This window comes from Panulirus ornatus, chromosome 20 (assembly GCF_036320965.1).
Source record: "Panulirus ornatus isolate Po-2019 chromosome 20, ASM3632096v1, whole genome shotgun sequence".
NCBI lineage: Eukaryota > Metazoa > Arthropoda > Malacostraca > Decapoda > Palinuridae > Panulirus > Panulirus ornatus.
In genome coordinates, this window is record NC_092243.1 from 10,301,762 (window position 1) to 10,317,088 (window position 15,327).

Here is a 15,327-nt window from a genome sequence, read left to right on the forward strand (position 1 = left end):
AGAGCCAGTCCATCACCAGTACCTCAACCGAGGCCAACGGACGCGGGAGAACCAACTTGCCGCCGATGGTCGCCGACATCGCCGACACCCTCCAGCGATAGGAACGGAGAGCTCCGACGAAGTACAGCGCCGTGTGTGTTGTAAGGGAGTATCATCCAGGTCCAGTGAGACAGACGGTTGGTTAGGTCGCAGCAGGAAACGGCATCAGCGGACATGGAGGCGACGCCTTGGCTGGTGGTCGTAGCCTGCGTTCTCGTCGCTCATGCCACCAGTGCTGCCGACGCTGGACGACGGGAGGGTGGAAAGGTAATCGTTGGAAGACCTCTTTGGCGAGGGACTTCTGGGAATTCTCTCTCTCTCTCTCTCTCTCTCTCTCTCTCTCTCTCTCTCTCTCTCTCTCTCTCTCTCTCTCTCTCTCTCTCTCTCTCTCTCTCTCTCTCTCTCTCTCTCTCTCTCTCTCTCTCTATCTCTCTCTCTCTCTCTTGGTCATGGGGAGCTTAACCAGCCTTTATTTACATCCTTTCCCCCTCAGACTATGTATGACTCGTGGGTTTTTACAAGAGTGTGTCGTACCGTGCACATTTATGAAGGATCTTACTCAAATATAAAAGAAAAAAACTAACTGGAAGTTAACTTCTCTCATCACGCAGTCTGTGTCCAAACTCTCACTTTTTTTTTTTTTTTTGTTATAGCTTAGTCTTTATCACACTCAATGATGCTTTTAGCAGTGAATTAAACGTTCATATCTAGTCTGTATGTAGCCTTTGCTTGTAACACAGCGTTGTCTAAACTCTGGTAACCGTCTTTGTTATTCTCATTCGTACCTCCTCCATATCTGTGCATCTATTTGTCTATCTCCTTGTCTCTCTGTCTGGGTACTTGAAGAAAACACTAAATGTGAATAATGATAATCTAAAATGACCTTCTACTTCACCATTCATTGTATGATATTTTTGGAACAAATTACGGTATTGCTTCAAAAGGATGATAGTAATGTAGAAATTGATAATGGTGTTACGAACTTAGAATGAGTTCATTGTGCATATTCATAAGCGTCCCGTAAAGATTTTGATATCTCAGATATTACATTGGGCAGCTGTCGAACCATAATGCAATATCGTAGGATTTGTGCTTTGTGCTTTCTACAGTAGTCTAGAACTGTTCAAGCTTTGTCTTGACCTGACTATTATATCCATCTCTCATGGGACGAATGTTCTATAAGGATGAGGATTTCAGTGTCCCTGTCGCATCCTGTGACGTGCGTAGACGTCCTTCATTGCCCTTGTCCTATCCTGTAAAATCCTAGGACACCATGTATGACCCTGTCCTATCATGTAGTGTCCTAGGACGCCCTGTCTGGCTTATCTCATCTTGTAACGTCCTAGAACAACCTGTCTGACCCTGTCCCATCCTGTAACGTCCTAGAACACCCTGTCTGACCCTGTCCCATCCTGTAGCGTCCTAAGACACCCTCTCTATCCCCGTCTCATCCCGTGACACCCGTGGAACACTCTCGGAACGCCCCTTCTTTTTTTTTTTTTCCACTGCATGACGTATGATCTGAGTTCAGGAACGTATCACAGGCGTCGCAGGCGGCGGTGGTGGAGGAGGACGAGGCAGCAGCGGGCAAGAGCTGCGACAGGAGAGGAGGGACGTGCGTGTGGAGTGAGGCAGATTGCCGGACACCCCTCCTCAGCCAGGACGACGATTGCCCCCGCGGAAACCTCTGCTGCAAGCGTGAGATTATTACACACACACACACACACACACACACACACACACACACACACACACACACACACAACACACACCTGTTGGCTGGGCCATTGCTATATGCACATCTGTCCCGGTCACTGATGGCTAGATACAGACGATGACAGGTGTCCTCGTAACGGTTTGGACGATGTGTACTCCAGAGACACACCTGTCTAAGATGTGGGTCGTATAAAAGTATGTTTTGACGGTTCCAGGGCTGAGGGAGGGTACAATCTGGTACAGACAGACACGTAAGAGGCAAGCTACAATACAGTGCTACAGGAGGAGGGGAACAGAGAGCCGTTTTTGTGGTGACTAAGTCGTCGACGTTCTTGATTTCCTGAAAAGGTTGATGTAGAAGTAGACAGGTAGGGTTTTACCTATAAATATTCTTTAACACACTGTATACCGCTAGCTATATACTGTATCACAAACGCTTAACAGAGATTTGTAAAGTATACATACATCTTATCTTAACCTGAAACTTACAGATAAGACATACGAGATACTCAGGTATTACATTCAGTGATTACAAGTGGAGTAACACCCTGTACACGTAAGGAATACGTGGGCAGTATACTTTCTCCGCTATCCTCAGGGATAATATACATATACATATATGCATTGTACCTTCTTGTTACATATACAGGTAAATCATTATTGTATCCCCTATTTACGCACCATCCACTGAGATGCACGATTATTGTACTCTTCTTTACATAATGAATACAGGTGAACCATTCCTGTACCCCCATTTACGTGATATCTAGAAACATATCATTGATATACCTCCCTAGCTGTGTAGCATACTCAGGTGACACAATAGTTTAAAGCAAAACCCCTTGACACAAATCGTATGTGTATAGAGTGCTTGACACTCAAGGCATGCAGGTAGGGCCGTACCCCTTGACATGTTATATGCAAGTAGTGTCATATCCCTCGACACAATGTGTAAAGGTCGTGTCATACGCCTTGACACTTGATCTATGCAGATCATACCACACCCCTTGACACAGTGCATGCAAATCGTGTCGTACCCCATGACACCATGTAAGCTAATCGTGCCACACCCCTCAAAAAAATGTGTCAAACAACTTACCACGGCGTAAAGAGAAAGCGCCATGTCCCTTCATACCATGTATGCAAATCGGTTCGTGCCCCTTAACACAGTACGTATAGGTGTCGTATCCCTTGACACCTTAATGTAAGCAGGGAGATAGTGTACTACTTGACACTTTCTGTCAACAGGTGAGCCGACGCGACCGCAGAACAATCGGGGGAAATCCTCTCCTGGACGAAATCCCAACGGCAATGGTGAAGTCGGTGAAGAGACAAGGAAACGCGAGAGGAAGTCAAGGAAGAGACCGAACGTGAAAAATCGTAGTAGTGGAAGTAGGAAGAATATGAACAAAAAAACACGAAATGATGGAGATAAGAAGAGTTTGAACAAGAAAAGACATAGTGATGAAGCAGGAAGAATATGAACAAAAAAACACGAAGTGATGGAGATAAGAAGAGTTTGAACAAGAAAAGACATAATGATGAAAGCAGGAAGAAAATGAACAAGAAAACACGAAGTGATGGAGATAAGAGGAGTTTGAACAAGAAAAGACATAATGATGAAAGCAGGGAGAGAAAGAACAAGAAAACACGAAGTGATGGAAAAAAGAAGACTTTGAACAAGAAAAGACATAGTGATGAAAGCAGGAAGAAAATGAAAAAGAAAACACGAAGTGATGGAGGTAAGAAGGCTTTGAATAAGAAAAGACATAGTGATGAAAGCAGGAAGAAAATAAACAAGAAAACACGAAGTGATGGAAATAACAAGCGTTTGAACAAGGTAAGACATAACGATGTAAGCAGGAGGAGAGTAAACAAGAAATCACGAAGTGATGGAAAAAAGAAGACTTTGAACAAGAAAAGACATAGTGATGAAAGCAAGGAGAGAATGAAGAAGAAGACACAAAGTGATGGCAATAAGAAGAGTTTGAAAAAGGGAAAACATAGTGATGAAAGTACGAGCAAAATGAACAAAGAAAAACATAGTGATGGAAGCAAGAGGAAGATGAAAAAGAAAAAGCATAGAAATGAAACTAGGTATAGAATGAATCAGAAAAAGCACAATAATGGAGGTAAAACAAGAATAGACAAGAAAACACAAATTGATGGAAGTAGGAAGAGTGTGAACAAGAAAGAACATAGCGATGGAAGTAAGCACAGAATGAACGAGAAAAAACATGGCAATCGAAGTAGAACGAGAATGAACAAGAAGACACATATTGATGGAAGCAGGAAGAGTATGAAAAAGAAAAAACTCAGTAATGAAAGGAGGAACAGAAAGAACAAGAAAAAACATAGCTCTGGAAGGACAACGAGAATGAACAAGAAAACACACAACGATGGAAGTAAGAGGGGAAAGAGGACAAGAAAAATGAAGAGAATAAGCGTCGTCTTGAACGTAGAAGGAAGAAAAAGAAGAAGGAAGGAGTGACAAAAAGCAAGAGGAGTCGTCATGAACATCGCATGAAGAAAGGAAGCGAAGGCATAGCAAAGCGTAAACGTCTCAACGGAAGGAAAAAGATAAGAAAGTGAACAAGAAAAAAAGTAGCCTGAAACGAGGCAAGGAGAAGCGGTACAGGAGACAGAAGAAGGATCGACGTCGTAAGGGAAACCGCAAAGATGACACAGGAATGCCCAAGACGGCACGACGAAGGGGAGACCGCGAAAGAAATGTTCGACGACGAAAATCCAAAGCTAAACGCAAGCATACGAGCTTAACCAAAGCGCTACAAGAAGAAGAGGAAAAGGAGGATATTCGTGATCCATTGATCAGTGGATCTAAACCCAGGAAAGATTGTTACAAACGTCTGCAGACTGTATGCAAGAAGTTTGGAGGAGTTTGTAATACTGACGGTAAAGTCTGTCAAACCACCCCCAAAACTTTATCCGTTGGTTCCTGTGCTCCCTATTGTTGTTGTAAACACTGTAAGTAATGCCTGTTGTATCTGTTGCTGCCACTTAGTGTTGTGGCTATTGCCAACACCCATTGTTGTTTATGTTGTGGTTTTGATATTCAATGTCTTCTATATTTGTTGTAAGTAATGTCTGTTATATCTGTTCTGTCACTTAGTGTTGTGGCCATTGCCAACACCCGGTGTTGTTTATACCGTGGCTTTTGTTAACACTCATTGTCGTGTATATCGTTGTGCTGTGACTGTTGCTAGCACCCAGTGTTGTCTGTGTTGTGGCTCTTACTGGCACCTAGTTTTGTAGCTGTTGCTGACACGCAGTGTTGTGTTGCGGCTGTTGCTGACACCCAAAGTTGTCTGCGCTTCGGCTGATATGACGTCCAATGTTTGTTGGGTGGTTTTTGCCAACACCCAGTATTGCTGACTCCCAGTGTTGGCTGAAGTGCGTATGACATCATTTTACACGTTAGCGTAATTATTTTACGTTTATAACTAGTTTTACTGGTCTTAGTTACCATTTTTTCATTTTTCTTTATATTTTTCTGTCAGTAGATCGTTAGAGAGAAATGTAATCCATGATTTGTCTGGCAGCATAATGTGAAAAAAACCATTGTTTTTCAACTATGCATTGCAATGGATGATATACAGCAATCAGTTGACAATCATGTTTCCATTTCCCAGTATCATCGGAGGATGGAGGACAAAATGAAGACGGTAAGCAAAGTTCAGAGGAAGAAGAACGAGGAGGAGAAAAGTCAAGCAGCAATAGAGACGGTCACTCGAGTAAGTTCCTGGTTCAGTGAATCACTCTGCGTCGGTCAAGTCAAAGTCCTCTCGGGCCCGCTGTCTGTCTTCCTACTGGATCGCTAGATAATCTCCACCATTATGATTTATCAAATGATATGCATAATTATCTGTCCTGTGTCCGGAAAGATAAACACTTTGAGTATCAGTTATCATAATGCATTTAGTGAAATCCAGGAAAGATTTCCGATTGTGATTCATTCCTAGAACTCGCTCAAGAAACTGAAGTAAGGACTCTCGATCGTAATCAGTGTCTTCCGAGTAGTCTTATAATAATCACACAATCTAAGGACAATTATGAAGTCAAACGGACGTTGCTTCTTTCCTTAATCCTGAAACAACATTTTACATTTTGTAATAGTTATCCAAAAGAGTTAGAAATTATGGTTTTAGAGTTAGGTTTGCGGGTTTTCATACAGCTGGAGGTGTCTTCCTTTTGAGAAATGTCAGAAGCGAAAAGGGTTCAAAATTACATCATTATTATTTTATTTACATTATGCACATTGATCTGTTAAACCTTGACCAGTATCATCATATCAGCGTTCAGATTGTGAGAAATATCCGATGATTTCTTTCAAGCAATTGTTCTGTAAGAATGTTATTATTGCAAGAAAGATATGAGTTCGATAGTTGCATTCCCTATTATCAATGACCGTTCTACGTGTTTTTTGTAATATTCCCGGTGTTTTTTTTTCTTTTTCTTTACTTAGAGTAAAAGAAACATTCTTTAATACTGTCTGCCAACAGAGTGCAAACCTAAGAAGAAGTGCAAGAAGGTTGGCGGATCGTGCAAGAAGTCGTGTTCGGCGGAGGAGAGCGGGTTGAGGAAGGGCTGTAAAGGGCGAGGCTGCTGGTGCTGCGTGGCGCCAGCTCCAGGTGAGCAACGCTGAAGTTCTGTGGCGTTATGTACCCACAATCCAACACGTTGCATCTGTGTAGAAAAAAAAAAAAAGAGGAATGAGGTTGTTATTCATCTTATTTTCATGGTTATCTTAACTATCTTTAATATGCCTAGATTCAGGAGTTGCAGTAAAACCTTAGATAAGGTTTTACCATCGTTAAGACGATCAAAATATCAAGAAACTCCACTGTGATTATGTGAATGACAGACATCAGACATTAAACTCGTCAATACCAGAGCTATGATGTACCCTCACTCACAAGGTACGTGACGTTCCCAACAAGACGATATGGATAGTTAACAGTTACCTTCAGTGGGGTGAGGAGGGGATCATCATGATTGTATCATGTTGGTGTTTAACGGTATAGATTCTCCCTGCGATGAGTCATGGTTGTGCAGTTTATCCTACGGGATGATCATGGTAGTATGCGATCTCCCGCAGAATGCTCGATCACGAAAAGATGCAAGAAACGGGGCGGCACCTGCAAGGATAAATGTTCGGTCGGTGAACAAGAGATTGCTGGTGGTTGTGGTGGCGAGAACTGCCGGTGCTGCGCTCCACCTCAAGAAAGTGAGTAGAGATAACTTTAAGTCTCCATCGCTCATGTATGTTACATCGCGAGAATGATGAAGTTGTCGGATGTGAATCTATTCGATATTGACCCGAATGTCCATCTACATCTTTAGAAATACTGTTGGGAACTTTGGTATTTGATTATATAGCATACTTTAGGATGCATGAAATGTCTCTTATGTATACTTTCTGTTTTATCATGCGGAAGAAGATATCCCGAAGATACGCCAGCAGTTTGTTTTTATGTAAGCTATACTGTATATTGTATATGCTACGACGGAACATCTCTTGATTTTCTTTATCAAATGCTCCTTTCTCTTGTACACAAGTTTTATCTTTAGAGTTGCTTACCTATGACACGTAACCAAAAAAAAAAAGGAGAAAATCTGTGCAAGACGAGAAGTTCCCGCTGGAGAGAACTCTGGAAAAGTAAGAAATTCCCATGAATTGATCTTGTTCTTGAACAGACTGCAAACCCAAAAAGAAGTGCAAGAAGGTTGGTGGGTCGTGCAAGAAGTCGTGTTCGGCGGATGAGAGCGAGTTGAGGAAGGGCTGTAAAGGGATAGGCTGCTTGTGCTGCGTGGCGGACGCTGGAGGTGAGGACCCACACTTGTCTAACAGTAGATACTGAGGAAAATATTCTTAGCAGACATTGAGAATCTTTGACAACACATGGTAAGTGGAGACGTGCAAATATCACAATTCTTTGAGAGGTATTTTTTTAACTAAATAAACAACTATGCCCAGTTAGGTTTCATATCAGTATATTTAGTTCGTAAGCTTCACACACAGAACTTACACAAAAGTACAAAGTTACATTGTCATGACATCACTAAAACGCAGAGATGTATATGTTCTTTCAGAATGTATTCCTAAGAAGAAATGCGGTAAAAGAGGCGGAACTTGCACAAAAGACAGCTGCTCGAGTGACGAGCGAGAGATTAAAGGAGGCTGCAAGGGACAGAGCTGTCAATGCTGCGCTCCTGCAAACAGTAAGTGTCGCAACTATCAAATGGTTGGTGTATATATATATATATATATATATATATATATATATATATATATATATATATATATATGTATATATATTACATAAACAGATGGATAGATAGGTGTTACCGGGCTCCGCCTGCAAGAGGTTACTCTTCAAATGAAAAATCACCTTTGGTAAGGCTATATCAATGGGAGTACAGTCTTGTCAAAGAACCTCTTACTCCTGAGGAAGTCCCTGCTATTGGGAACAGAACAGCCTTGGCCTGCAGGAGCCTTTAGCTTTAAAGGGGTCTTGGGTAAAAGCCCAGTGCATATTTACCCTTTCTTTTTTTCTATTTTCAGTTTTTTCACCGTAACTTTTGCTTCATCAAAGTGTGTATAAATTTCCTACATCAATTTTCACTGTATTCTTGAACAGGAGACGTTTTGGATACACTGACACTACTCATCTTCAGTCAAATTCATTGTAATTGACACAACACGACATAAAGAATAAAACAGGAATGACTCACATCTTGAAGTGTTACAAGTGAGGGCAGTGACGTTCATAATATGTTAATTAGTGGACCATGTATCCTCGGAGTTCATGCGTGGTAATGTAGTCGGTAGGAGTTTTTGTCAATGGTTAAGGGGTTTATCTGGGGTAGTCCGGTGGAGGCAGAGAGCAGATTTATTTGGGGTGCGGTAGGAAATAATTGTATAGTCCAAGATCGTCCTGTGTTTCAATGATTTATGAAGGGATTATAATCTCTTATGTACATAAGAGAATATAAACCCTTCATTTTTGAAGAGCATTATATGAGTATGTTTGTGTGTTCCCTGGAGGAAGAGATTTTACTGGAATGGATCACAATTGCTTAGAGTTAGGCCTGGACTGGTGCGATAAGACTGGACTTTCTTTGATGGGCGCCAAAGTTGGTTGCTGAGGGTCTTGTGATTCAGTGTGCTGAGGAAGGAGTACCAAGTCTATCTATCTTTCAGTGATTGGGTTAGTGATGATGTTATATAGAGTGTGGATTTGTTCTCTGATTTTTCTTGATGATGAGCTGTTGTGTATGAGCGGGTTTCTTTGGTGAATGAGGAGTGCAGCTTGTGTGTCCTTATCACAAAAGCTATTATTCCCTACATGTTAGATTAACTATTGATAGATCAGGTTTAGTTTTCTCATTATGACGATCAGCGCTTAAAGGTTCAGATTTCCTATTTAGAATTGTGTATAGACTACCATCCCAACGTGGTATCGGTTACAAACGTCGACCTGAATTGCAAGTTTCATGTCCTGTGACATCACGTCATTTGACCAACGAACGAAAGGTCCGCATCATGTGAACTTCTTGGTAAGAAAGCACCAAATGGTGTATTTAAGAAAAACGAGGCTCATATGCATTTTTTTTTCTCTCTCTAACACTGTCTGGATATCCTATGAAGCAGAGGTGTGTTCTTCACCCAGGCTGTGAAGCCCAGCCTTCTTGTGACCAAGGCTACGGAGTGTGTCGAGCCTCTTGCCACCATGGGGAGCGCGAAGTGCGAGGCGGGTGTGATGGAGGACATAAATGCAAGTGTTGCTCTTCGCGTCCTCCTCTCTGCCTGCCCGACCCTGCGTGTCCGGGCGTGTGTGTGGACAAGACGCACTGCCCTAAGCCTCTTCCATATTACCACTGTGAGGGTTACGACTGTATATGTTGCGATAGTAAGTACCTGGTATATTTACCGTCCTGTTTCGTTGAATCTTGACCCTCACAAAGGTGGGTAAGTGTCCGGTCTTGCCGCCAAATGTTTATCCCTAAACTTTTATCAGATGGTGTCTGGCATATATTTATAGACATATGATTAGATAAGCAGATAAACATGATGCTGAAAAAACTATATATATATATATATATATATATATATATATATATATATATATATATATATATATATATATATATATATATATATATATATATTTTTTTTTTTTTTTTTTTTTTTTTTTATACTTTGTCGCTGTCTCCCGCGTTTGCGAGGTAGCGCAAGGAAACAGACGAAAGAAATGGCCCAACCCCCCCCATACACATGTACATACGTCCACACACGCAAATATACATACCTACACAGCTTTCCATGGTTTACCCCAGACGCTTCACATGCCTTGATTCAATCCACTGACAGCACGTCAACCCCTGTATACCACATCGCTCCAATTCACTCTATTCCTTGCCCTCCTTTCACCCTCCTGCATGTTCAGGCCCCGATCACACAAAATCTTTTTCACTCCATCTTTCCACCTCCAATTTGGTCTCCCTCTTCTCCTCGTTCCCTCCACCTCCGACACATATATCCTCTTGGTCAATCTTTCCTCACTCATTCTCTCCATGTGCCCAAACCATTTCAAAACACCCTCTTCTGCTCTCTCAACCACGCTCTTTTTATTTCCACACATCTCTCTTACCCTTACGTTACTCACTCGCTCAAACCACCTCACACCACACATTGTCCTCAAACATCTCATTTCCAGCACATCCATCCTCCTGCGCACATCTCTATCCATAGCCCACGCCTCGCAACCATACAACATTGTTGGAACCACTATTCCTTCAAACATACCCATTTTTGCTTTCCGAGATAATGTTCTCGACTTCCACACATTTTTCAAGGCTCCCAAAATTTTCGCCCCCTCCCCCACCCTATGATCCACTTCCGCTTCCATGGTTCCATCCGCTGACAGATCCACTCCCAGATATCTAAAACACTTCACTTCCTCCAGTTTTTCTCCATTCAAACTCACCTCCCAATTGACTTGACCCTCACCCCTACTGTACCTAATAACCTTGCTCTTATTCACATTTACTCTTAACTTTCTTCTTCCACACACTTTACCAAACTCAGTCACCAGCTTCTGCAGTTTCTCACATGAATCAGCCACCAGCGCTGTATCATCAGCGAACAACAACTGACTCACTTCCCAAGCTCTCTCATCCCCAACAGACTTCATACTTGCCCCTCTTTCCAGGACTATATATATATATATATATATATATATATATATATATATATATATATATATATATATATATATATATATATATATATATATATATATATATATATATATATATATATATTGATGTATGTAATGTATTTCTTACGTCATGTATTTCGTGCGCCAACAGAGGGAGTTTTAACAACAGCAGTGACAGCTACCACAGAGCTAACTTCCACAACTACAACTACAGCGCCTACCACAACAACTACAGAATCAACCACCACCACAACGACCACAGAATCAACCACCACCACAACGACCACAGAGCCAACCACCACCACAACGACCACAGAGCCAACCACCACCACAACGACCACAAAGCCAACTTCCACTACAACAACCACAGAACCAACTACTACCACAACAACCACAAAGCCGTCTACGACCACAACAACCACAGAGCCAATTACCACCACAACCACAGAAACAACTACCACAACGACCACAGAACCAGCTACCACAACAACAACCACAGAGACAACTACTACCACAACAACCACAGAAACAACCACCACAACAACAACGACAGAAACAACTACCACCACAACAACCACAGAAACAACTACCACCACAACAACCACAGAACCAACTACCACCACTACAACCACAGAAACAACTACCACTACGTCTACCACCACAGAACCAACTACCACAACAACAACCACAGAAACAACTACCACAACAACTACAGAACCAACTACCTCCACAACAACTACCACAACAACCACAGAAACAACTACCACCACAACTACCACAACCACAGAACCAACTACCACCACAACTACAGAAACAACTACCACAACAACGACAGAAACAACTACCTCCACAACAACTACCACAACAACCACAACAACCACAGAAACAACTACCACCACAACAACCACAGAACCAACTACCACCACAACAACCACAGAAACAACTACTACCACAACAACCACAGAAACAACCACCACAACAACCACAGAACCAACTACCACAACAACCACAGAAACTACTACCACCACAACAACCACAGAACCAACTACCACCACAACAACCACAGAAACAACTACCACCACAACCACAGAAACAACTTCCACAACTACAGAACCAACTACCACTACAACAACCACAGAAACAACTACCACCACAACAACCAGAGAAACAACCACAACAACCACAGAAACAACTACCACCACAACAACCACAGAATCAACTACCACCACAACCACAGAAACAACTACCACCACAACAACCACAGAAACAACTACTACAACTGCCACAACAACAACCACAGGAACTACTACCACATCAACAACCACAGAACCAACTACCACCACAACTACCACAACAACCACAGAACCAACTACCACCACAACTACCACAACAACCACAGAACCAACTACCACCACAACTACCACAACAACCACAGAACCAACTACCACCACAACTACCACAACAACCACAGAACCAACTACCACCACAACTACCACAACAACCACAGAACCAACTACCACCACAACTACCACAACAACCACAGAACCAACTACCACCACAACAACCACAGAACCAACTACAACCACAACAACCACAGAACCAACTACAACCACAACCACAGAACCAACTACCACTACAACCACAGAAACAACTACCACCACCACTACAACAACCACAGAACCAACCACCACCACCACCACCACCACCACCACAGAACCAACTACCACCACTACCACCACCACCACCACCACCACCACAACAACAACAACAACAGGCAGCAACGCATAATTACGTCACCAAGAATGACAAATCCATCAGTCGAATGTCCAAATGATAATACAGCTCCTGAACCAGGGATGTTCTTGCTGTGTGACCTGGCCAACAAGGAAAACGGCTTAGATAACTATTACCTCTCACAATCCGATGAAAAATTAGCAGGAAAAATCAGGACATCGCTTTATCTACCTGTAGCCTCTCGCCACTTTCCCTCATAAAGAACATCCACAATGAAATGAAATGAGTGAACGTCTCTGGCGTCTACCACATAGGTACTAGTCATCTTCATAAACATTTATTCTCTCAGCATCCAATTTCTTCTACCCACATGTGTCTACCACAATGCACCACCTGAAAACAAATCTTTTCATGCCATTATATCTGATGGACCCATATTATTTGAGTGATTTTAAGACATAGATAGCACTGAATTGAATATATATATATATATATATATATATATATATATATATATATATATATATATATATATATATATATATATATATATATATTCTACAGTGACATCAATGGGCTGTTAACCCCAGTGATAATAGAGAGAGAATAATGCCCAGTTGTAGAAGGCGACAAAAAGGGGACAGGAAATTCTTCCCATCTATATTACTTATTATATTCTAAAAGAAGAAACGGGAAAGAGAGTTTTCCTCTGTGGCCCAGCTGTCTGTCTGTCTCTTCCTAACACAACTACATCGCGGGACGCGGGAGCAGCGAACATGTCTGGAAGAAAATGAAATCTTATATCTGTAACTCAGGTGGAAAATTTAATTACATTTTGTGCATATATTATGCTTAATAAAGAACACACGCATGAAACATCTTTTAATCATCGTATACACTAACCTCTCCTATTGTTATGTGTATAGCAAAATCATATCAAACTGGTTGTAATGTATTTTCTTTAATAAAGTAAAATTTTTCCATGTTTTCAGAATTATGAATTCGTATGTTTGTCTGAAGATGGTATAGAGAATCATTTATATTCAGGAATCAGATTACATATATGCAATTAAGATAACCCGTAATGGAAGTTTTCTGACCGATTACTTTGGTCAGAATTACTGTGGACGAGAGAAAAAAAAGTCTTGAGAATTGGTTCAGTTTCATACACGGGACAACGGGAATTTCGAAGCTTACAAAGATGTCATTCAATTCATCCGAGATCTATGATTTATACCTAACATTTTGAGAAATAAGTGTGTCACAAATTTGGAATAATAAGCCATAAAACCTGGGGAACTGTTTATTACTTTCTAAAGAAAATTTTGATATATTTCTCAATTTCTATAGACATAAAATTCTTCATTTCCTGTTTTTATATCTTTGAAATCTTGCTTCCTCACTGAAGGAACTTTTTTCAGGGGAATCTAGTCTTCAATTACGTTCATATTGCATCGCTGGGAATTATGTTATACTTCCTTTTCCCTTTGATGATCCTCTTAGTAATCCTATGGCCTTTACCGTAACCTCTTTCCGTGGTGTCCGAAAAGCTCTTCTCTCTCCCTGGACACAAAAGAAGGCTTATCGTCCAAATGACATCCATCCCCGTGTACTGAAAGACTGGGCTTCTGAACTTGCGCCTGTGCTTGCTCGTCTTTTCCATTTCTGTCCATATACCAGTTTTTCATTCGTATTGGAAGTATTCGCTGGTTACAGCCCATCTCTTAAGAATATAATGACCATTCTAACCCCTCTAACTATTGTCTTGTTACTTTGACATCTACCATTTCCAAAGACTTTAAATTTCTCCTTAATTCCCATATCCTCAGACATCTTAAATCTCAGTCCTCTATCTGAGCACCAGTATGGCCTCCATAGGGAGAGATCCACCAGTGATATTTTGGAAGTACTTAAGGGGATTCTAAATGGAGGCGACGGTTAAGAGGGAAAATACGTATAAAAAGAACATTCACTGAAAATATCTGTAGGAGTCTAGTGCTGAGACTCCTTTGTTTCCTTCTGAGGGACATTTCGTCTGAAAAATACTGTGCGAAGGAAAGTTTCCCATTTTCCATTCACAAGGTAGAATTCCCTCGTGGGTTGTTAAAAGTGAAGCTTTTCCAATTGACACTCTATATAGGGGGCAATTAAGTAGGTCTCACTCGCGACAAGGTGAAAAGTAATACGGTCAACGCCCTAACGGATTTCCTTCCTCTCTAGAAGTAGTTTATACGGTGTGTAACGAAGACAGTCTGCAAGAAAGTAATCCATTTTCTTTCTAGCAAGCATTTAATAGTATCGGTATTTACAAATCCATTTCCTCTGGATCATCCCATTAATGACATTAATATTAAAGCGATTGCATCACCCAGGTATAAATTGACATTACCTGTCAAAAAATTCGTTCATTTATCAACTGATTTATGATATGCAATTTTATGAAGCGACAATGGCAAGAGAAAACGAGAGTGTGCCATATCTTTAAATGACCAAATATGTTGACATTTGCTTTCGTCACTAAACTTCATCGCCAAGTTGTAAACAAATTCTGAATGAACTCGAAACGTCAACAAATTTAACAAAAGAGCATCGTAGT

At 41.3% G+C, this 15,327-nt stretch overlaps 1 protein-coding gene across 1 annotated transcript; it reads left to right on the forward strand.

Moving 5' to 3' along the window:
• LOC139755913 (uncharacterized) lies at window positions 1-12,925 on the forward strand. Its single transcript, XM_071674662.1, has 10 exons — window positions 1-306; window positions 1,584-1,737; window positions 3,004-4,740; window positions 5,406-5,507; window positions 6,276-6,404; window positions 6,872-7,000; window positions 7,471-7,599; window positions 7,867-7,995; window positions 9,447-9,686; window positions 11,149-12,925. Exons 3-10 carry the CDS (start codon window positions 4,446-4,448, stop codon window positions 12,783-12,785), a joined length of 2,790 nt encoding a protein of 929 aa, XP_071530763.1. The 5' UTR covers window positions 1-306; window positions 1,584-1,737; window positions 3,004-4,445; the 3' UTR covers window positions 12,786-12,925.
• The last annotated feature ends 2,402 nt before the right edge of the window (window positions 12,926-15,327 follow it).